Source organism: Cyprinodon tularosa, unplaced genomic scaffold, assembly GCF_016077235.1.
Source record: "Cyprinodon tularosa strain WSP-4 unplaced genomic scaffold, ASM1607723v1 ctg347, whole genome shotgun sequence".
In the NCBI taxonomy this organism is placed as follows: domain Eukaryota; kingdom Metazoa; phylum Chordata; class Actinopteri; order Cyprinodontiformes; family Cyprinodontidae; genus Cyprinodon; species Cyprinodon tularosa.
This window is the reverse complement of record NW_024039060.1, coordinates 569033-593852: the sequence shown is the minus strand read 5'-3', so window position 1 is coordinate 593852 and position 24820 is coordinate 569033. Positions and strand designations below refer to the sequence as shown.

The following is a 24820-nucleotide window of genomic DNA, read 5'->3' as shown; positions in this document are numbered from 1 at the left end:
TTCCATTGGAGCTGTGGGCAACTTTCCCTTCCTTGATTTTTGCGTCTGACACAAGCAGTCACAAAAGTTTATTTTGGCAAATATCAGACTCACCAATTAGATTACCAGATGGTTTGTTCCATCTCTCCAGAGAACGTTTTCATGTTTTCACAGCTCACAAGTCCAGACGTGGCTGCTTTGCACCTCTGCATAATCATTATCAATCATCATATATAAAAAAAATAACCCTCCATGCTCTGTCAGATAGTTAATCTGAAAGCTCCATTAGGCTTGGAGGTTCATAGCTCTGTGATTTACCTCTTCCTGGCAGCAAGCCTGCTGTTCCCCTAAGCTTCGGGTTTGCCATAATACCACCAGGAAATTTCACAGCTTGAATTATTTTCACCAACACCATCAATTTGTATCAATTTATTTAGGTGTATTGCTTAGATTTACGTGATGTCCCCCCAAAGCACCTGATTTTAAAGGTTTTCTATCTAAAGAAACCCAGCAGATTGCGTCGAATCATTGCCTTGCAGGCTTCCTAAATAAGCGGGAAGGCACAATTTGTCATCAGCTTCTCAGCTACTGCTCTGGAACATGCATGTTGCAACAGTGGAGAGAAAAACTCCCTTTTAAACAGAATAAACCTCCAGCAGAAGCAGAGTGAAAAGCCATCTGCCATGATTGCATCATCAAAAGACCAAGAGGAAATAAGGAAATATTGGGCATTAGCATGGAGGAGGTAAGAGAAATTATTTTACCTTTTAAAGGAAAGCTCTTTGTTTACACTTTGAAGCTCTCTCTCCCAGAGTCTTTCCTAAAAAGAGATCACTCTGCACAAACTATTTAAATAACACTTCATAACATATATATATTAAATAACCATGAGACATGAAACCAGTTTTTGACACGAATTGTAATCTTACTCTGACCCGAGAATTTATCTAGTGAAGTTTCCAAGATTCACAGTTAAAGAAGCATTTTATACATCTCCAGTTTGCCATATCATCACATCATTACATCATACACGTTTGAAGATTGAGAGACATCCATGGTTCCAGCCTTATCAAAATATTACACTTTGTTCTTCGATCAAGGACGATCTCATTCCATTCCCAAATCTTTGCCATGTTTATAATGAGGATGACTTTTTATCCTTACAGAAAGAACTGTCCTAATTAGATAAGCTACTTGGGAAAACATAAGTTCTGACATGCAACAAGCAGGTATTATCAGGGATTAAAAGACTCAAAAATCATAAAATATCCTCATAAGTTGTTTTTAAATGCTTACAGTATGAAACAATATTCTCTTTTGGGCAATAAATGTATTAATGTGTAAATTATTGTTGAAAATGCCTTTAGTCAATAAACAGGGCTTTCATAATGTTGTCATTTAGTCGGATTGTGCCACTGGATTTCCCTTTGTCTTCAGAAAGAGTTCACCCTCCTCCCAGCAGAGACCTGTCTGCGAGGTGTCTTTAAAATCCTCTCGAATAATATGTCACTTTTTCATCTAAACTGATTTTATCATGTCTTCACCGAGAAAAATCAAGTTTCGTGTATCTGGTTTATGATTTTGTGTGATGATTCTAATTTTCTGTATACTGAATTTATGATTTTAATGATTTACCTGCATCTTAATGTTGAAACTTCTAGGATATTTCAGTGATGTAAAGTACTGTAGTCTTGTAGCTGAAATATTCTATAAGTGTGTTTACTTACTTATAGTTGTTTTTTACTTTCCAACCTTTTCTTTAACACAATATCTTGCTTGAAGTTCTACCCCCATATGGTAGCAACTACAGCTGCTGTAAAAGCCCAGCTTGTTAGATTTTGTACTGAAACCATTACTTAGATGGCGGACCACACAGAGCTCAGACCTTAACTAGCTACTAAGAACATAAATTAATTTTAAAAAAGCTTTAACCTGTTTTAGAGGCCTCCATTTCAGACTGTCACTAATTAACTTTTGCAGTATTTAACTATGACTGAAAGTTAACATATTAATTTAGCAGTTTAAACTGTTAAGAGGTGTACAATTCTATTAAATCAAAAATATGACAGGTATACATAATGAACGCAGTGATAGTTGCATTGTTTAATAGTTTATTCAATATTCTGCAGTGTGTTTAAATAGCACCAATTCACAACACATCTCATGAGACTTTATAAAGTCAGTTTAATCAGATCTGCAGGTAGATTGAGTAAAAAATCCAGCGAATGAAACTGAATCCTTAACTTGGAGAATTCAATCTTATTGGATGAGCTTGCAGCAAAGCAGTTAGTTTGCAGCGGCCGAGCATCTTCTTACTATTTATTTGAAGTTCTGTCATGTTAAATATCATTAAATCACCAGCACACATAAGTATACAAGTTAAATTGATGCTCTGAATATACCATCTTAATCTTGGCTTGTACTGCCAATTGTTGTCATGGTTACTTGAAGAAAAACCTTTTGGTAGACCTTACCTTGAGGACATAAATATCAAATTGAACATCTGAAGGTGGAAAAATAGGAAATACATAGGTCTCCCAAAGTTTAACATCCAATATTTATGAATATCATTCAATATCAATATCATTCAGTTCCATGCATACTGGAAACTGAACCAAGGTTAAAGCTGTGTTGAAATCATCCGTCCTGGGGTTGCTGGTGCCCTGGTCAGGTTGCTAGGGCAACACAGAGACAAACAGGAAAAACAACTATTCACACACACTCGCACCCAAGAAGAATGCAGTGAAGCCTGTTAAGCTAACAGTCCTGTTTTTGGGCTGTGGGAGGAAGCCAGAGTACCCGGAGAGAACCCACACAAGCTCATACAAACAGAGCAAACAAGATCACAAGGAGAACATACAAAGTCCACACAGAAAGACTCTGGGCTGGGAATCGAACCCAGAACCATCTTGCTGCAAGGTTCAGTGCAACTCATTATCCCGCATTTCCAAATTTCAAACAAAAACCTCTGAATTGTATTGCCGATGTATAGTTTAGCAACTCTGATGATGTCTTCCCCCAACTTTAAGCTAATGAGAACTTTCTTTGATGCTAATCGTAAAAGCTGACAAACTCTGAAAAGCACTTTAACACATTTTTATTCTCAGAAGCTATATCAACTTCTACAAAATTTAAAAAGCTGTTTGGTCAAATATATCCTAAATTCTGTCACTGTGATAAAGTTAACTAATACTGGCATTAGCTTTTTACCTAACTTATCTTTAAGCTAGCATCATAGCATAATTCAAATGTAGGTTGCTATCTCCGTCTTTTGACATTATATTACTGAAAAGGTTAAGATATTGAAATTAGCTCAGTACATATTGATTTTGAAACATGTTCGGTCATGATATTAAACCATTTTTTTTTTGTATTTATAAAAGAAATCTACATATTTAATCGAACACCTGAAATGTTTGCTATATGCTAGTTAGCTTCAATTTCTTAGTATTCTTTGCCCTAAGAAACTAAGTTTGCAGACTTCAGCTTTGTTTAAATGGCACAACTTTACACTGCTGCTTCTCAAATATGAATAGCTCACATAAAAGTTTATATGGGGGGTTAATCAGAGGTTTCATTTCTTTGGACATCATGAGAGCTAGAAACCAGGAGGTAAAATTATTTTAAGTTTAGAAAACGAATGCTCAATAGCTAGCCCAGATTAGAAATTACAAAGATTAAAGTTCTAAAAATATATTTACAAAAAAAATAAATAAATAAAAATGTTAATCTTTAAGATAACATAGTTACATCTAATGTCTCATGATGGTTTTCACACACAATAAAAATCATTATTGCAATCAAGGATTTGCAGTGAACTTTGCCACATTGTTTGTCTGAATGAGGACATGCCTTTGTCTTTTTTAAGCTGCGGTGACGGCTTTGGGTTAAAACCGCAGTTTGAATAGAAGGAGAGTGTGGTCAGTTTGGAAAGAGCAGCTGCCCTGATCCGCTCCCTGCTTCCAGCTCCGTCTGTGTACCCGGGCCAACTCCAGCTAAACACCCGCTGACAAAAATAGATGCCTAAAACTAACTCCTAGGAAAAAAGAAAATACAACAATGAAGAGTCTCATGTTTTAGGACATTTGAAGTGATTTTATTGACTTCTTTGTGTACAAAGACCTTCACAAAATATATAAGAAACTGCTGCAGATGCCACCGACACCATGAAGAAAAAGGATATCACATGACCAGAACAGTTTCACGGAAAGAATAAAAGGGGGAAAAGGTGTTAATTTCTTTGAAAACCCGCAACCAAGCACTGATAGCGCATAAACTGAAACTTGACGATATCTCGGGGCAATACTGTCTTTCAGAGCAGCATCATCTTCCACGTTTTAAACAAAAGAGTTGATTAAAGTGCCAGTCAGTTTATTTTTTTTGTGATTTCCACCGTGCAACACGAGGGTAGAGCAAACAAAAGTGCTTGTCGATTAATTTGAAAACATTTTTCTTACTCAGAAAAATATTTAACTCAGAAATGTCACGTACAATCTTTTTTACAGCTCAAATTATCCATTTAAGGGGGCACTTTATCTTTCAGCTCGTAGGGCCATATAGTACAAAAATATACTCAAAGTAAAAAAACAAACAAAAAACAAATCACGTTTTTTTTTTTTTAGAAACATTCAATGTGAAGAAAAGTCACAGAGGAAATCTCCCTCCTTCTCAAGCTTGAACTCTGTAACGGGGTCTCATCCATTTGGCCCTGGGTTCTTTGAGAACTTTACAGCTTACCGGTAAATAAATATGCCCACAGGAACAGAAGAGAACAAACGGAAAGAAGGAACTAAAAGTCACTCTCTAAAACTGAGTGGGAATATTATCCGCCTGTTTTAAAGGCAGTTATCCTGCAGTCTTGTACAACATGCCTAAAGTTCTGTGATCACAGGCAGATAGTTAAAGCAGTTCAGTCTGACCTGTCCAACAAAAAATGGCAGTTGTGTGGATTATTATGCACCTTCATGTACCAGCAGTGTGCAACACTGGGCTCTGAACGTCCCGGAAGGTGCGTGTTTTTTCTCTCTCTGCAGATGAGCAGGAAAGTGATAAAACGCAAGTGCTTTTCTTTTCGTATTAAGTCTCTGTTCGGTCTTTAACCGTCTCTGCTTCCACTCTCTCCTCCTTTTGCACCATGTCTTCTGTATTCTCTTGTGTTTGGGGGTCTTTCCTTTGTGCCTCCTCCTCCTCGTCTTCATCCTCTAATTGAACGTCGTCCATCGCCGTCTCAGGGCGAGCCGCCGTTTCCTTGCTGCTGCACTCTTCCTGGGTTTTCAGCGCGGTGCAGAGCTCCATTTCATGGATCTCTACGTCGAAAGGTGTGGTGGGAGGTACAGAGGGGGGACACTTGCACCCTGTGCAGCCCTGAAAACCACAAACAGACAGATTGGTCATTTCTGTTCCTGAGCATCCACACGCTCTGCTAATGATGCATGTTGTATCGGGGAGCTTACGGGGATGTTGATGGATCGGGGCAGACGTCCTGTACGGATCCAGGGATGGACCTGACCAAGCTCCTTTTTCTGCTCCTCCGTGAAGCGAGGCTGATGTTTCTGCATGTTCCTCAAAGCTTCACGGTCCTCCTGCAGCACCGTCTCCATGTTTCTGTCACACACAACACAGTACGGACGTTTACTTATTTTTAAGGGATGAAGCAGGTAAAATCCTAAATCCAGCTCATAATTGGTCACACATCCATGTATCCATAAATTTTCCTGACCACCTCCCTAAGCTTCTAAATAAATGTCCATCCACCTAATAATGCTGTTTAATGCTATAACATAAAAACAAAATGCTGCGAAATCAGAAGGCTGTTGTGAGGAGGTTTCATGTTACCTGACAGGCAGCTGGTACGTCATCATGACCTTGTCATCAGTGTTGGCCATCAGGAGCCAGATGGGGTCCTGCAGCACACACTTGATGAACTGATCCTCCCCTCCGTCTCCTCCTGCGCTACTGCCGCCCCCTGCTGGCTGTTTACGAGAGTGGTCATTCTCTGAGGAGTCGATGCTGCCAAAGTACTTGCTGGTGTGGCTGCCCTGGCTGCTGACTGATAGGAAAAGAAAGAACATTGTCGGGTCATTAAAGGAGTTTAAAATCTCTACATCAATGAGAACCCTAAGTCGCCCCATCTCTGTTCGACGTAAGCGATACAAATTCCATGGAACAATCTGACATTTCAACTGAAATTATGTAACAATCTCTTTGGGTAAGTACAGAAAAACTGTTTGACTTTATGACTCAAACTGTGAAAAGCAGTGGAGTCTGTATTCTGCTCTTTCATAATTTCACATCATGTGCTGCACATGGCTGATCTCCTGGCCAGATATAAAGATGCAAAGACGTGTGCAGCTTCCCGTACTTTGTTGTTTGCAGAAATAAACAGCACTTTCACCGCAGTGATGTAATCTGACCTGACAATCAAAGCGACAGCAAAACCACAGACACAGTTTCAAGAAATTATGAAACAAAATCAGTCATCTGCGGAGAATAGGAGGAAATGTGTGGACCTGGTAGCTCAGAACCTAAATTAATAACAGCGTTAAATGCTGAGTAAAGAAAAGTCGGGTTCAGTGTTTTCTTGAACCAACTTAGAATATCTGATCTTCTAAAAAAATATGCTTGGCAAACAGAGCAGCCATGTTAATGTACATACAATGACTTTGTATGGTATTAACTCATGCTGTGATCATTTCATTTCCAGCTATATTTATTGTGTTTCTACATCCATGATGTGATCACCCAAAGACCTAGTAAGCCTTTTGTTGAAGCTTATAGTTAAGAATGCCTCCAGTTATCCGGAGCTATGTCTTTAGTTAAGCTGCTATAGGCTTAGACTGCTGGAGGACATAAGGACCACTTTTCTCTATTTTCCCATTCTGCAGTATTTGTTAGTTCAACCTCTAACTTTATGCTCTCTGCTTTTTCTTATCATAGTAGCTACATCTGTACTGTTCCTGTTTGGCTGTAACCATTCTGGAGCGCTGCTGCTGTCCTTGTAGATGATAAGAGTTTGGCCTGTTTTAGTGATTAGTCCCGTTTCTCTCCTAGACATAGCTATGCTTTCTGCCTTCACTGTGACCAACTGTATGTGCTCTCTTTCATCTCTTTGACGTGAAAACTGCCTCAGAGCTTGTATGCTCAACTGTTTCTCAGAAAGAGCCCCCTTGTGGAGCTAGGTTGCTATTACATTTCCTAACATAGAAAGTATTTATAGATCATAGCTTCTATGTTTGTTTTGTATGCCTGCTTCTATCTTAAGCGCAATTTCCTCAAAGGTTTTCTTAACTTCCGGAAAGAAGTTAAGAAAACAAGTTTGCTAATATATTCGCACCACCCGGTCAAAACTTTACCCAGCATATCATTGGTTAAAGTCAACCCCACTGCTCCCTTTAAATTCTTGATGAATTTTTGTTACATAAACGTTTTTAAATCAAACAATGCTGTAAATAACATCAAGATAATATATGAGCAACCAGGTTACACATTAAAAAATCAGCTAGAAAATCCATCTGTGTGGCTAAAGATCTCTGCATGTTTTAGTTAATTGGCTTTCTGGTTGGATGAGCATGAAAACACTTTTATTTACATTCAAGCTTCACCATGAGACAGGTAGAAGAGTAGAAAATACAGCGTGTTTATATTTGTCATTTTAAGCACAGTGCGACCCTGCTTAGATAAATTTAACGCTTCAAACTAAGGAAGCAGTCAAGGTTTAAATGAGGAATGTAGGGCAGGATCATTAAACAAACATAAAAAGCAGTATAAAAATAAATTGTTTTGAATTATAAGAAGGGATTTGAGACCTTGAGGATAAAAATAAATAGCTGCTTTATGTCAGGGTTTATGCCATCTCCTTATGGCTAACATAGACTCAGTGTAGATAACTGATTTATTATGGGACATAAAAATTTTGAGCTTAACCCTACTTTAGAGATTCTCTCGAGGATGTTTTCATGTTCACCATCCGGGGGGACGGGCAGAGGATTTAGAGTCTAACTGTGACCTTGCAGACCTCACCTTGAACAATCCTTTAACTCTTACCTAAAATACTGACAGCTCATTTTGGGCTATTTAGCAAACAAGAATGAAGGGAAGGTTTTTGGATATGCATATCTAGTAGAGCCTTACCCCGAAAACAAATAAAACTGTATAAACTCAGAGTAGCTGCTTAGAAATTTAGAATAATAAAAATGAAAAACAAGATGCATTTCCCTCTGTGCTGATTTGTCTTCTTAATCTGCATAAAATCAAACAATGGGGTCTGTGGTTGTCCTTATTAGAAAATGTAAATACTGCATGAAACGTTTTTAAGGCACTGGATCTTTTGGACATGTCTGAAAAGTAAAACCCACTCACTGGTTCCGCTGGTTCCAGAGGAGCTGCATCCGTTAGAGCCAGAGCCTGATCCAGAGGACCGTGTACCCGAGGATCCAGAACCAGAGGCGGCTGAGCCGGTGCCTGAGCGGGAGTCCTCCTGCAGCAGCAGGTCCAGCAGGTCGCTGGAGGTGGACATGGCGTCCTGGTTGGACTCTACAGCTTCAACCTAAAGGAGCAAAGAATCATTTTATATTCAACTGATTCTGATATTTAAGGTAAATCTAGGAAGAGTGGAACTTTAAGCTGCCTACGTTCTCGTTCTCTTTGGAAGGATCCTCAGAGCTTCTCTTATTGGCGGAGCTTTGGACCCCTGCTGCGGCGCCCTGCACAGAGGGCTGTGCCTGCTGTGACGCTGCCAACGCTGTGGCCACTTCTAACCGGTTACTGGGCGTCTCCTCCAGCTGTAGCAGGTTGAGAGGAGAGGAGCATCTGGACTGGAAGAGGGGGGATTCTGCCCCCTCGCGGTCAGCGGGCGTCTGAGTGAAGGACTGTGGGGTGCTGCTGCGGGATGGGGCGCAGGCGCCTGCCCCAGGAAGAGGATTGGATATAGATGGGAAAGGGAAGGGGGACATCCCGGGGAAACTGTAGGTGGGGTTGTAGAATTGTCCAGAGCCGCCAGGCTGAGACATGGGCATCCCCATTTGGGGGAACATGTAGTTGGGCAGAACAAAAGCCATCATGGGAGGTACCATCTGGGTGGGGGGGAAACGTGTGGGATCATAGCCTGGTAAAGGCTGGGGGAGCTGCGGGTAGACAGGGTAGATGGGAAGCATACCAGGGGGGAAGGAAGCGGCAGGAAGGCTGGCCTGGGAGCCCGCAGACGGCCATGATGGGGAGTTAGTTGAGTGTCCGATGGGAACGTTTAGGGGGGCCGAGGCTGCGGGTGCTCTAGAGTCCTGACGATTCAGGGGCTGAGAACCATGTTGGTCCGACGACTCCTGGTGCTTGAGTCTCTTACCTCCACGGCCTCGCCGTCGGCCTGTGCCGCTTCCAGCAGCCGGGTAATCGCGAGAGCAGCGAACACCTGAGGAGGACGCACAGACTACATGAGCACCTTCTAACTTGGTACTTCAAACGTTTCAACATTTACTTTAACATAAAAAAATGCAAAATATAAGGAAACAAAACGATGAACGGAACAAGGTGATTTTAACCATCCTACCTCGAGACAGTGCAGGCGGGGTTTGGCCTCGCGTGGTCAGAGACGCCGTCTGATCCAGGACCCGCAGCCTGCTCAGATCGTTGAAGCGATCGAGGAAGGCCTGCTCCTCCTGCTGCGTATGGGCAGACAGAACCTCCTTGGTCAGGCCCAGCCGGCCTGGAGCTCCGCCTCCTGCCGCCACACCTCCCACGCTTCCGCTCCGCCAGCTGTCCCTCTCCGGCTGACTTGCCGGAGGGTGAGTAGGAGGGGGAGGCGGAGGAGGAAGAGGAGAAGGGAATGTGGTTGTACTGATAGGAGCAGCTGGAGTCAAGCTGGTAGCAGTGGGAGGTTTTGGGTGGGTAGCTGTAGTGACAGGGGTTGGAGTTGGAGGAGCCTCCTCCATCACAATGTCTGAGACAGGAGACAAGGAATGAGAGGATATTAAAAACCAAAATCTGTGAGGCTGAAATAACCTGATATAATACATTTATAGTAAAGAAACGCATGTCTGAAGCAATAAAACAAAAAAAGAGACAGAAGTTTGAGGTTAATGAAGAAATAAAACCACAGCCTTGCTGCTCAGAGATCAAACATCATAAACATCATAAAACAACCTGCGTATTTCCAAAGCCCTGGACTTGGTACCTCTTTTTTTTGTTGCAAAACCTAGCCTTCGATTAGCCTCCGCTATGCTATCATTTTTCAGCCATCTGTGCATTGCAGTTGTTGAATTCTGCTTTGTTTCTGGAAGATGATAACTTCCAACGCTGCACTAAATAGCAGCACCTTAGGATGGGGGGGACAAGTCCTTCCTCGACACCATTTTACATGGGCACCGTCGTTTCTCGGACTTCCCAAGGTAACTGTGACCAAACGATACAAAACATAAGGAGGATCGGAGTAAGGGTTTGTGAATTTAAATCACCCGATTTCAATTCATGAATTCAAAGATCAAAAGATGTCAACATGAAGCTTCGGTGGTAGCAGCATCATGTTGTGGTCACATGTTGTGGGCAGAGTGGATGTAATCCAGAGTCTTCAACTGTGTCTCCAATGGTTGATACTTGACAGTTGAGTAATCCAATGGGATAATAGGAAAATATGTGCTTAAAGATGGCTTCGTGTAAAGAAACAAACCACTTTGAAAATTAACAACCAATCCCTGATAAAAGTGGTCAAATATTTAGCTTGAATTAGAGCAGAACCTTGTAGAAGTCTACAAAAAGTACCTGATTGAGGTCCAGCTGGCTGGGAGACATTAAACTGAATATTAGAAGGGATTTAAGTTTATATTCAATCATCAATCAAAAATCCAAATTCTTGCTCTTAGAAAACACTGGTTGGTTGCTGTAAAATAATCAGTTCAATTAAAGGAGTTATTAAGTTAAACTAAAAATATTTTATATGCGACAAAAAAAAGAACATTAACATTTTATGAGCTGAGTAAATAGAAAACATTTTATTATTAGCATACATTTAAACTAGTTTGAATTAAAATAATTCCCATTTAAAAACTGGGTAACCCTTTACAATAAGCATCATTTATAAATGGAAAAGGTATAATTCATTAGTGATATTATAATTGATGGTTATTGTAAAGTGTAAACAATAACTGTGATGTATAGATTGCTATCGAGTTAAAGAGTTTAATATAAAAATAAATCTATAAGCATCACTGCTGTCCCTTTTCTTTAATAAGGCATGAAAACTATAAGCTGTAGAAAAAAAAGTTAGTTTAGAAAGAGCAAGAAAAATAAACAATTTTATAATCTGATCATGTTCTAAATTCTAAAGTAAGGAAGTTGTTTTTAAATATCCATCTATTGTATAACAAGCTGAAGAAAACGGAAAGAAAAAGGAAAGAAAGATCTTCAAGGTTGGTGGATTCGTCCCTTCAGAGACCTGTGGAGAGTGAGAGTGTTGACGGTGCCCACCTGACTCGGGAGGTTTCTTGTCTCCTACATGGACGATGGTGCTGCTGAAGCTACACTGAGACGTAACTGAGGCTACACTCTCTGCCTTCGAAGCCATGGTCAGGGGAGGCAGAGGAGGTGGTTCACCTACGAGGTTAACTGAACCACCTGAAGAGAGACCAGCGTTGTAGTTAAGATGCACAGAGACACTGAGAGCCAGATTTTGTTAGCAACTCACATTTCTGTTTTGGACTGTAGGTGTACATAATTAAATGTATTTTTCTTCTAATTATATATAAATAGGTGGAAGATGTCAAAATTCGGTTACCGTTGTCGTGGCCGCCGGAGTTCGCCTTTTTGTCCTCGTCGGACGTGGATGAGGCGGTGCAGGAGGAGGAGCCGCACTTCCTTTTCACAGTGTTAGGAATGTTACAGCTCTCCAAGTACCTGGGGATAATTATAAAGAAAAAAAACACAGGATGAGTGACGTGGCTGCGATGAAGAAGAAAGGAAGAAAACGGTTTCCAGCTTGAGTACAGACCTGATGATGCTGTCCAGGCAGTTGATCTGCTGGTAGGAGTAACCGGTGGAGGGCTCCTTCTGCAGGAGAGCAGCAGGAACCAGGGACCTCGGAGACTGAGTCAGGTCTGCTATCGACTCTCTGATTGCGTCGCTGTTTATGGTTCTGAAACCAGCTGCACCTGGACAGGCATGAGAGGGACAGGCGAGTCTAGTTTGGCCCTCTACATCATCACACTGAGGCTCGATTCCTTCATCAGCCTGCTGTCCGTTCTCACCAGCACAGGTGTTTTTTCTAGGCGGAGGACGGTTCCGGGACTCGATGAAAACCTGCTGCCCGTTGGTCTTGACCGTGTGGACGTCTTTGCAGATTTGCTGGAACGTCATCTGAGGGAAAACGGAAAATATTGAGCACAACTAAGCCCAGTAGGCTAAAATTAAAGACTATTTCTTTGGTTAAAAACAAAAGAAAGCCGTCTCAGACTCACAGGCTTGTGCGAGGCAACGGCGACTTCGTCCATGGCGGGGCCGTTGCTTTCGCTGGACGAGGCGGCAGAGGCACTGGGGTGCTGCTGCTGGGAGCCCCGGGAACCGCTGGACCCAAGAGAGCTGTAGCCTTGGGAGCCGCCGCTGTGGACCGGCTGGACCAGAACCCGGTGGATCTGCTCGCTCAGCTGGAACACGTCAGGCGTGGTGACTCGACTCTCGCCACCCATCGCCGTGGTGAACACGTCTTCATTCAGGGGGCTCCTGTAAAACAAGGAATCCATTAGGAGCGACTCGCTTCAAAACCAAAAGAAACTAAAGGAAAGCAGATAAGTTTTTTCAGAGCTACTGGGCAAAAAGCGCTTACGTTCTGACTTTGTGACGTCCGACGACAAACGCCACCTTCCTGCTCCAGGGGTTGACGAAGGAGGACCAGCTGGTGTCAATGGTCACGTATTCCCCGCTGCGGGCGCACATCCTGAGGGGCGAGTAGTCAAAGGGCTGTCCTGCAAACTGAAAAACTGAAACAAAAACGAACCACAGCCGTAATTTAGACAGGAGCGGAGACGATTATGCAAGGCTGGCCACATTGGACGCATGCACAGGGGAAACTCCGGTGGATTAGAAATGCGGCTCGACGTAAAGAGCGTTAAGAACGGTGGAATGTCAGACCGCCTCTACAACAGGGAAACTCCCGACAGACATTCGGAAAAATCTGAGGAAGGATTAACCAGACGGTCTTAAACAGCCTCACTTTTCTCATGAATGGCCACCATCGTCGGCCTGTCGTCTGGGTGGATGTAGAGCAGGATGGGGGTCCCTACCAAATCCTGAGGAAGGTAGCCTAAAAGCGGCACCGCCCTGGAAAAAAAAAACACATTCACATCATGAGAAAAAGCTAAAAAAATAACCTCTATTTGTCAGTTTCACTGCCCTACTAAGATCAATCATAACGAGGTGACTGACCTCTCATCGACCTCCTGGAAGAGGCAGTTGGGAGTGTGACTGGTGGTGAAGATCCTCTTGTCTGCAGGGATACGAGGAGCTGACAGGAGGAAAGGAAACAGATGAATATCTTCCTCCGACTGATGAATATAGACATATGAGTTTAATCCATATTCAGAGGAATATGGCGCTCTGAAGCAGAGCCTGTCCATCTTTCCTTCCATAGATGTCAGGAAGAGTCACATGAATTCTTTACCCTGACTAGAGCATTAAAAGTGCAGCGTTCGCTCAGTGTTTACATTATTTTTGCATTTCCCTCACTCTCAGCTCTGTTTAGTCTCCTTCTGGTTTGCTGCACCAACATGTTACGCCTTATTAACAACATAACGCCACCCTATCACCCAGTCAGGACCTCTAACCAGACTAAACAAGCTCCTCCATGTTAAAAAAGAATCCAAATAAAGGAGCGCCTGTTTCCCTTTATTGTTATTTATATATGTATATATATATATAAGTGCCTTGTTTCTGGTACATAATGCATGGATGCATTGGAAGACAGTGTGGTTAAAATACCTTCGTATCCAGAGTGGACCTTCTCAGCGATGAGCAGGCAGCAGGGCTGCGGTTCTGCAGCGTCCGAGTCTCTGAGGGTGAGCTGGTAGGGCGTCAGGCGGAACGGGTGGTAACGCATCTCGCCCCCCTGCGCCCGATCGCCGCTGATCCGACAGAACATGGACTTCTCCTGGTTGCAGTCGACGGGGGGAGAAGCTGAAGGAAAAAGCCCAGAGACTCAGTAAGGATGGGGGGGTTCTAAGTGGGATTTTTCTACAACTTTACTTCCTATCAGCTGACCTGAGCCGATGCAGGACGCCCAGGGCGGCAGTCGGCAGGGGGCCGTGCTGCTGTAGAAGGTGCTGACATCCTGCGGAGCGAGGAGCTCCGAAAACATTATCCCCTGGAGGCACTCGGGCTTGCAGCGCAGCAGGGATGAACACTGCGGGGAAACGTACACGACCTTCCCCGACAGGAAAGACACGGCCATGGAGAACGTGTCCTGAGAAAAAACGCACAGCGAGAAATAAACTCAGTCTACAGGTCAGGCACCATTTGCAGAAGAGACCAATAAAAAGCAGGAACTCACTGTGTTTTTCAGGGTGTATTCGGAGCTGATGTTGTCCAGCTCCTCGATGGTGAAGGTGGACAGGTCCAGGCTGCAGCCGTGGCATTCCTCCACGCTCCACTGGTGGTAGTACTCTTTGTTGGCTGAAAAAACAATTGAACAGCAACCATGCTCAGATCAGTCTGGTTTACCACCGTTCTAATATCTGAAAACCTTTTTATTATTTCTCTGACTATGGGCAGGTTTAAACCCTAAGCTATGTTCTTGGTAATTTTATTACCAAATAAACTCTTCATCCATCCCTTGGCCTTGAAATGAAGGTTTTTCTGCTTTTCCCATTTTAAAGAGCAGCTAATAAAACCAGGACTCAGAGTAAAGATGCGTTCAACACTCAAAGCAACTGAATATATCCAAATACGGTGTATTTATTTATTAATATTAAATGGGCTAACATTTAGGTTGGATTTTGTTTTACTCAAAGTGAACAGATTATTTATTTCTAAGTAGATCTTAGTGGTGATGTAGCTGAGCTTTCCTTGTTATACAGTAACATCCTATTTATGAGCAAAGATAAATAAGGAGGAAAACAACTGTTCTTAAATATAACCAACTGAAACGACCATCACATCAGAGAAGAATCGAACCGTGGAGGGCGTCTGCTCACCTCGGACCTGTCTGACACACTGCAGGGCGTATTTAAGAGCGTTCAGGGTGCTGGAGTGGCCCTTGGCTTTGCGCTCCGCTGGCAGACGGAGCTTCAGCTCTTTGATGGCCTTCATCAGCTCCTTCTGCGTCTGCAACCGGGCTGACTGGTCGCTGCTCCAGCCGGAGGTGGAGGGCGGGTTGTGCTCCGAGCTGTGGGACAGCAGGCTGTAGGCCAGAGAGCCATTGGGAGGTGACAGACTCTGGAAGTTGGAGCTGGAGAACGGAGACAGAATTAGAGGAAAAAAAGAAAATCATCATACTTTATTTTTATTTCTTTTCACACAAAAAAAGAGAATTTAATACAGAGAATCAGTTTAAAATGTCTGCAGACTTCCAGTCTTTTTCAGGAAAAGTATCTCTACAGCAAGATACTGCTTCATTATGCAGCAAAGCAGTATTTAAATAATTCTGTGTTACTCTACTGTTTTTTTTAGGCACATTAGAGTAAAAGAAGCTGAACACAAAAGCACACCACACTTTGGATATTTAAATGCTGTTCGAGGTTATTGCCAACACATCGGAATGCTGCAGCAAAGCATTGTTCGTCACTTCATGCTAAACAAACACCCGGACATGCTTTGTGTGAGAGTTGTTGCGAAAACGTGCATCAGATAAGTTCAATGAAAAAAGGATGTGGATTTCAGGAAACCGACTGATAAACTTCAGCAGACGGGTTTCATACGCTGGTATCTCGATTGAGGGGGTTCCCCGTTCAAAGAGAGCCTTTTCTTTTCATCTTGTAAAATAGTAACACAGAACATTGTTGAAGTTTTTAGAAGCTTCTTATGTTAGGAGATGTGATCTGATCCAGCTGTGTTACATACTTTCGTTAGCTGTGGATTTGGTATTAAAACTTGGGGATATATTTCAAAATTCCTGATTTTCCAGAGTCTGTTTTCTAGATGCAGCCAGTTTTCATTGCACTGTGGCCCTTTGAGTGCAAACCATTCCTGTAGTATGGTTTAATTATGTCCACCTCGCCACCCTCACTTCCACAAATCATAACACAACCCTGAGGCTGTCCTCTGATTTGAAGTGAACTTGTAGTTTCTGTCGACTCCTTTTACATCCAAACAAAACTGGAGCAGTTACAATCTATAAAACTGAAGGAAAGGGCGTTTATTCTAAAAATGAACAAGATAATGAAGAGTTTTAAATCCCCCAAAGGTAGTGAAAAGTATTTTTTCCCATTCAAAATCTTTTTCCTTAAATTGAAATAAGAGATTGTTGTCAGTAACTCTGAAATCCCAGATTGTGATTCAGCAAATCAGACAAATATCATCAAATAATTAACTATAAGAATAACTGGATGTCATATAAATCATCTTAAATTCAATTTTGTTGGCAGAAATAATCATGTCTGTCTTTTAGAGATGGAAACATCCTCAGTTAGTGTTGGAGGATGATAACAATCTCAGTTTTTACTTTTCCAGACTGTTCTGGAACCCCGAGTGTATTTCTGTAGGTGAAGCATTCAGAGGAGTGCATGTGGATGGACTTGTCTCCTACCTTTTGGTGCTATCGGTGGTCTCCAGCATCATGCCGGAGTCCTTCCCATTGGAGGAGCTGTGACTGTGGGAGCTGGGCGTGGATTGGTGTCCGCATAATCCGTCCCTCCCAGCCCTGCCCTCGCTTTCCCTCTCCCCGGAGTCGTTCCCGCTGGAAACGCCGTCCATGTCGTCCGAGTGCGACTCCCTCTGGTCTCCGGACAGGCTGGACGCACCTCCCTGCTCCTGGTCGGAGACATTGGGACAGGTGGTTTTCTGCTCGTTCACCTCGTCCTCCCGGTCCTTGTCGCAGGTCCCCGATGCTCGTCCCCGACAGCTACTGCTGGGCATTGACGTGGAGCTGTCATAACTCATACTAGTGTAGGATGAAGTCGTAGAATTTAACTGGAGCAACTTAATTTTAAGTAGGACTGCTATGTACATATAAGTGAATCATCTTTGCTGGGTTAGAGAAGAAGAAAAAAAAAATAGAGAAAAAGTTTTCTTGAAAACAAAAAACGCTTCAAGCCCTCCTTTAGGGCAAAAAAGGCTCCAAAAGCCTTCAAAGTGTCACTTAAAGTCGCACAGACAACAGATGAACGTCTTGTTATGAAGCAGCCTTGGCAGCGAGTCCTCCAACAGATGGGATGAGCAATGGAGAGTCAGCGTGAGAGAGAAAAAGCAAAAAAGAAAAACATTTGCTGCGAAGAGACGAGTTGCTTCAGATCCTAAAAGGCAACCTGAAACGAAAAAGAGAAGGAAGACATGTTAGAGTAAAACCCACCCAAAAGGTCTGTTTTGTTTTTAGAACAACTCAAACAAAAAACACCATCCTGTGTTATCAGCTCATCGTGTTCCCCCAAACTCCAAAACGTCCCTGAAGCGTCTGCCGCCGTCCAGCCCTGCTTGCTGCATTGAGGCTGTTGCAGGCTGCAGCCGGCGGCTCTTTTTGCACAGATTATCCAGAAATAAAAAGCGCAGAAAGACACTAATCTGCAACCCATGTGGCAGCATACGCAGGTATGCTGAATATAGCATAAAAACCCCACAGGGTTAGCCGTCATAGCAAAGTCCCCTTTTACCCACAACAGTCCAAATAAACATTACGTCAGGGGACAAAGCTCAACACCAAAGATCTCTCTCATTCATTAGGACTTCAATACGGAATAGGGCCTCTTTGTGGACATATGTAGCAGCTACCTACGCAGGTAAGAGTCTGATTCTATTTATTGACCATCCAGTAATCCTTTAAGAGTTGCAGATGCAGCTCTAAGTCACCAATCCTATCACTTTTATACACCTAGCTGCCTCTGATCTCCCTCCTGTCCTTCTACAGGTGTGCAGTGATGCTCTGCTGCAGAGTTTGTCTCAGTGAAACACATCCCGAGAGGCACCTTAGAGAGAAATAAACCCCCTCCCTGACGCAGAAACCAGAAAAGAAGAAGGTAACAGGTGTTTACAGCCGGTGACGTCTGCAACTCATAAATAACCTAAATCAAAAAAGGGGGGATTGAGTGCATGAGTTCAGTAGTTCTCAGTGCACTGAGCTGCCTTCATTAAATTGCTAATGAGCATTATGTTTAGTCAAAAGGATGATGCAGGCTCTGCACATGGCAGAATGTGTGAGCAGCGGACGAACTGGGCGGGAGAAGGAGAGCAGCAGGAATGGGGAGTTAGTTGAGCGCGAGGCCCGGCTGGCATCTGCGAGTAGAAGAAAAATGCACAGCGGAGGCGGTGTTGATCGACGGTGCCCGTACTCGTTTTGTGACATAACAGCAAACTTCACATTGCATGTCCGCCTGAATGCATCGTTTAGGTGAAATGTGGTCGGGCTACGTGGGTGCTCTATTAACGCTCAGAATAGTTGGAAAAAATACAATTTTTAATAGAAGTTGAAAGATGTTGATCTTCCAATCTACAAATAGCAGCAAAGGTTATTTCTACAGAAAATTACTCCAAATGCACACATAAGGTTTTTACTTATATGGAGTAATAAAAACCATCCATCATTTTCCTTCCTTTCAACTATTTTTGCACCACTTTATTCTGCCTGGTTATGACAAGAAAACGTGCATTATAAAACATGTATAAACTATGAATCCCAACAAATATAACACTGTAAAATCACCGCAGCTAACTCAGCAGGATCAGATCTATATTTACCTCCACCAACTCTTGATTATTCCCAGCAGAAGGCTTTCTGCCGAACCAGTCTCCGATTATGCAAGTTCTAGTCGATGTCAGCGTGGGAAGGTACAGGGAATGATATAAGCTCTGCTTTGTGCTCCTATTACACTGTTTCTCTTCTAGAAATGATGACTAAACTTTAGGGATACACACCCAGTTTATTCAGACTGACAAGAAAAAACAAAACAAACAGCTGAATTGACCTCTGCAGTTAATGCAACTAAAGGTTGCTTTTCAGGTTTGTTATTGTTTTATTATGCGAGTATAAGCAAGTCTGTGCTGTTAGTTTATTTTTTTTTTTTTTTGCAGCATTTAAAACTATAGTCATCAACCTGCAGCTCGGCTCATGTTTACAAATTCATCATTAGGTAGAAGGTATACAGATGATCAAATGGATAGCATTTCCTATCAAAGTGTTCCTACAGCACAGCCTGTTTAACTAAGATTTTAGCCTTCAGAATCAGAATTATGTTATTAATCCCTTGCAGGAAATTCTTTCATCCATCGCTTTCGGGATACTTTTGCAGAGGATTGCAAAGCCAATACGGACTTCAACTCCTTTAATTTTCCAGATTTGACAAATCTGGCATGAAAGCGTTTTTTTTTTTTGCAACTGCAATGCTCTTGATATTCAACACTGACAAATGACAGATCAATATATATTTGCAGCTCTAATTCTGCAAGAATACTTGTTTATTTGCAGCAATAAATAAAACGAATTCGACCAAACAAACAGTAATAATTTTAATACAAACCCTAGCCTGGTCAAGTTCTAGAAAATGTCACCAAGACAATCAGTGCAAGCATTAATGATTGGACCATATAATAAACATTTAGCTCATCTTTACACAGACCAGATTATAAACACACTGAAATTATGGTTTAGATTGCAAGAAATAATGGAAGCAAATTTGTTTGTCAAATAAAGAGCCTCAAGTGAGGATAGAAAATGTCAACTACTCAAACGTGAAAAATAAGTTGACCTGAGCTGCAAGTTTGAACAACTCTCATGTATTAACAAGAGAGCAAGGCCAAGCAGCTATATTTGGGCATGCACAGACTGAACCTGGAGGCAATAACATGTAGAAAACAGACTGTTTTTGTCAACCTTCCAGCTTACGTTGCAGAACATGACAGGTAATAAATGCTTTACTGCATTGCAAAAAGTGGACAATGAATGACAGATGTTAGAAATCTGACCAATATAGACATAAATCCTTAAATAGAAATGATTTAATGAAGGAAATTAAATTAAATATTTTCTCCTAACTTAATTGCAGACAGTTGGTGTTTGTACCAAAACAATCACCTGAAAGCACGTAGGTGTAATCATCGTTTAGGACACTGCCTCTACATCCAGAAACGATAAACCGAGCCTCCAGTAGAGGTCCAACCGAACCCGAACAGAACCAACAAGAACCGCACCAAAAAAAAAACAGAGACGTCACCGTTATCTACAGCCTCGCTGCGCAGCTGGATTCCGCTATCCTGTCTTGTGTTCACACATGAGCACGTGTCCGCGGCGGTGTTTTCCCGCGAGCCTCGCAGCCACCTGATTGGCCAGCTGTCTGAGCCAATGGGAGAGCGCGGTGGGCTGAGGGAGCTGATTGGATGGGGCCTGCCAGACATGCAGCACACTGAACTGAACCCAGATCAGCTTCAAATGGCACAAAACCCCACATTGGATTGAAAAATGGGGGGAGTTTCATGGGATTGACTAAAAAAAAAATCATCTGTTTATCACATTTTTCATGTTGCCTGATACTAAATTCTATTTTACATCCCATAATAATAACGACTCTACATGAAAGATACACAGAAAGACCACAGAAAAAAAAAGTTCCAACCATTTATCTGATGTTCTGGCCTGATTTACAGGAAACTGCTCAGTTCTCCCACAACAAATCGTAAAATGAGTGTCAGTGGGTAGCCGACTGTTCATCTACCCGACCACAAAAAAGAGTGTGTCATTCTGTACCATGATATCTATCTACAAGGTCTGCACATTTTTTTAAGCAAGTGGAAACCAAACCATGCATCCGCCTCATAAGAAGCTTCAATGAATTAACCAGCATTGTAATGAATAAGATCTGAGCAGGACTTTACTTTGTTAACAGCTAAAGGAATCCAAGATGTACAGAAAACTGATAAAAGAGCTCATTTTCAAAGTACGAGGGCCTTAAATAAAGAAATTACAAGCATTTCACTATATTCACATTAAAAGCTATTATTAATACTACCTGATAAATATAAAACAAAACTAATTTTCAGCTCAAATTCAACCCAATACCTGTAAAAATGCCCACAGCTGTATATTAATTATTTATGATTTGCAAAAACATATTTTATTTTTTTTAATTTCTTAACTCTGTCAGTCATTCTGTTATTTCCATACACTTGTTCTATTCTAAAAAAAAAAAAAAAAAGTGAGGGCGTCTCTAGAATTTTAAGGATAAGACTGAGAAAGGAGTGCAAAGATTTGCAAAGATTTCTACCAGTTAAAAAAGTGCCATTTTAAGCTGTTCTGTTTTTGGCATTCTAAGCTGGTCTGTTTTTGTGAGCAGTAGCTTGCTTTGAGCCAGCTGACAGACAGTGCTCAGAGGTTGGAAATATTGGTCTTTTTAGCACTTTATTTCTATCAAAGGGAATTTAAATTTTATAACAGAATTTATTTTTTAGCTTTTTTCTTTAACTGGTTTATCTTGATTCTGGTAAGCAGTTCTTATTTCCCAACACTATACGATTATCTATCCATTTCCCTTCTCCTATTTATTCTGTCAGGGTCTCAGGAGGCTATGGGCAACAAAGAGACACAAAGTCATACAACCATGCACACAGGCTTTAACCACTCCGGGAGTCTGGGAGGGAGTCACAGTACTTGGAGAGAGAACATGCATACTCCATGCAGACTGGGAATCAAACCAGAACCACCTTGCTGCAAAGCAACAGCCTTACAAACTGCTCCACCGTGCAGCCTACTATATGATTATCAAACAATTAAACTCACATCTTCTTACACATATCTTTACATTCTATTGCATTCCTTCCAACCTTTTTAATAAATCATTCTTGGCTATATGCTGCACCATCTAGACATCTGTACTAAATATGTGGTTTAATATACCTGAAAAGTGTATAAATCTTATATAATCAATAAAGGCCAGAGTGTTATTTACATCCAACTATTCTAGATAGTCTTTCAGCAGCACTCTAATCAACATATATCCCTGATATGCAATATGATGAAGCCATGAAGCCTAAAAAAAAGATACGATAACAACATGCCCAGTGTCCTTACTGATATGTTCCAATCTCTGCAACATAGCAGAACCTCCAGACACACAAGCAGGATAGAAACCTAATCCTCTGGACTTGTGAAAAGTCCAGAAAAGTCCTCTAACACGTACCAAAACAGTCCAAAATGTAGGAAACAACAGCCTGCATAGCCATCACTCCCTGCTTCAGCCTTTCTTGTTTTCCTGTATTTTTCCTTAACAGGCATCTGCAATCCCCATCCTTACAAATGATTATGCATATTTAAAACATCTGTTGCCTGCATCTGTTCACAAACAATAGAGCAGCTGCAAAACCAGGATTATACCTGCTATGGATGCTGCAGACTTAATGGAAGATGACAGATACAGAAATGGATGCAAAGAGCATCAAAAGCAATATAAGCAATCAGCAACCTGCAATCTTTTTTTAATTCAATACAAGATGTCCACATTAGAGGCAACAGGTAAGGCATCATCAAGATGGTTGTTTATATTGGTGTAATAAACCAGTTATAAACAGCTGAGACATCAGCCCAGTCCTAGTTACTGAGTTTTCTCCCTGAATTATTTAAAATAAATGGTCTCGATTTGTGAAATGCTTGCTTTCCTCCCTGAGCATTTATTTGACAGTCCAATTAAGGAATAAGGAATAATCTGATCGTCTTTGATTAGCAGACACAACAGGAGATAAAACCCTATCTTTATAGATGTGGGTCTGACACAGAGGTTGCAACTGCAATACACAGATTTTACAGCTCTGTTACTTTACATGTTGCTTCATTACCCCAGCAGCAAAGACAGGAAAAACACAATAAAACAATCAGAGAAGACATTTATTTCTTAGATTAGCAACTCCTCCCAACTTGGAGCAGTTGGCAGGAGGTAGAAGCACTTCTTTATTCTGATTCATATCGGTTCACATGGCGGGATTATTCAGCTAATAATGGGTAACCAACCCAATCTATGAAATATATTTAGGATCATAAATATGTTCCGCTGTTTACTGTTTTTAAAGCTATGACAGTTAGCATGCTAGTAGTAAAACACCCGTTAAAGCAGGGCGATAAAATCACAAATCATCTTACCTTACTAGTGCTCAAACGTAGATATACCGTTGGTGTTATATTCCCACTTAAGCAAAAGAAACTTTCTTCCCAAGAAACAAGAGAAATCCACTAAGTATCGGTTAAACTCCCTTGCGGTCTCAGTACTTGCTCTGCATGCACCTCTCAGCTCCGAGCGAATGCAGTTTACACGCACAGACACACGTGTTGCCATACATGCCAAGGCAAGTGATGGCGAAATACGTACGCTGATTGGCTGAGAGGTTGTTTGAGCCGCTCCCACAACACACCCCTTTGCGTTCCCATTGGCCTACATGGGCGGGGCTTTCTGCACGAGGCTCGTCGGTCACGTTGCTCAGTGACTGGAACTGCAGTCCATTTCCAAACAACAGTGGAAACACGAGGGAGTAAACCTCCCACAGCAGGAGCGCATTACCGTAGTATATGTCATACCAAGACACCAGAAATATGGAGAAGGAAAGTACTGCAGTGTATGATAGCATTTATGTACTTTCTAGATAGGAATAATGGACGTGGCATATATATATATATATATATATATATATATATATATATATAATTCTGTTTAAAGCTGCAAAAAGGTTATAGATACAATTTGACAAAGACATGTGCAAAAATGTATAACATTTAAATAGTGAAGAGTTTAAGATAAACAACAAAATACTGTAATGTAAAGTTTTTTAATGATACAAAACTGTGCACTTGGAGAATAAATAACCAACATAAAGCTATGGACATTTCTCAAGTGATAGATAATTAAAAATAACAGCAACATTAGAGATGTGCAAACTGACAGCAGCATGCTATTTAACTGACTAAGGTAGAAACTCTGCAAAATCAACATGAATGTAACAACTTATTGAGGTTGGTAGAAACAGCGATGGTTCTAAAGTATTTAACTTGCTGGGAGGAAGGATCTGTGATGCTACATACAGTGTATATACATATATTATATATATGTTCTCCCTGAGCATGCGTGGGTTTTCTCCGGGTACTCCGGCCTCCTCTCACAGTCAAAAAACATGACTGTTAGGTTAACTGTTTCTCTAAATTCTCCTTAGGTGTGAGCGTGTGTGAATGGTTATTTGTCCTGTTTGTCTCTGTGTTGCCCTGGCAACCTGTCCAGGGTGTACCCCGCCTCTCGCCCGTAGACAGCTGGAGGTAGGCACCAGCAACCCCAGAAAGGATATGTGTGACGAAAAAAGGACAGATGATTTCAACACAGCTTTAACCTGGGTTCAGTTTCCAGTATGCATGGAACTGAATGATGCATACAATTTGGATGTTAAACTTTGGGAGACCTATGTATTTCCAATTTTTCCACCTACAGATGTTCAATTTGATATTTATGTCCTAAAGGTAAGGAAAGGTTTTTCTTTAAGTGACCATGACAACAACAATTTGCAGTACAAGCCAAGATTAAGATGGTATATATATATATATATGGTAAATGGCCTGTACTGACATAGCCCTTTTCCAAGTATGATGTATATCATATGTAAATATATATATATATATATATATATATATATATATATATATATATATATATATATATATATATATATATATATATATATATATATATATATATATATA

General features: G+C 41.5%; 1 protein-coding gene across 2 annotated transcripts; it reads right to left on the bottom strand.

Moving 5' to 3' along the window:
* Positions 1-4053: 4053 nt before the first annotated feature.
* per1b (period circadian clock 1b) lies at positions 4054-23391 on the bottom strand. Of its 2 annotated transcripts, none has more exons than XM_038294863.1 (20): positions 23222-23391; positions 16697-17414; positions 15147-15400; positions 14504-14625; positions 14215-14416; positions 13936-14130; positions 13384-13462; positions 13172-13278; positions 12785-12938; positions 12420-12681; positions 12210-12318; positions 11954-12113; positions 11741-11859; positions 11434-11580; positions 9521-9910; positions 8610-9382; positions 8338-8524; positions 5815-6028; positions 5433-5583; positions 4054-5343 (listed from the first exon to the last, which is right to left on the bottom strand). In XM_038294863.1, exons 2-20 carry the CDS (start codon positions 17116-17118, stop codon positions 5056-5058), a joined length of 4335 nt encoding a protein of 1444 aa, XP_038150791.1. In that variant the 5' UTR covers positions 17119-17414; positions 23222-23391; the 3' UTR covers positions 4054-5055. The 2 variants fall into 2 exon arrangements, with proteins under 2 accessions (XP_038150791.1, XP_038150793.1); XM_038294865.1 differs by lacking the exon at positions 23222-23391 and adding an exon at positions 20171-20257.
* Positions 23392-24820: the final 1429 nt, after the last annotated feature.

Bases quoted from the DNA above. Each gene is read 5' to 3' on its own strand.
- per1b (XM_038294863.1), bottom strand. From the start codon at position 17,118: ATGTACATAGCAGTCCTACTTAAAATTAAGTTGCTCCAGTTAAATTCT. The intron at 15,401-16,696 runs GTAGGAGACAAG...TCCGTTCTCCAG, and splicing joins ACCACCGATAGCACCAAAAG to CTCCAACTTCCAGAGTCTGT. The intron at 9,911-11,433 runs GTGGGCACCGTC...CTCCTGTCTCAG, and splicing joins CAAGAAACCTCCCGAGTCAG to ACATTGTGATGGAGGAGGCT.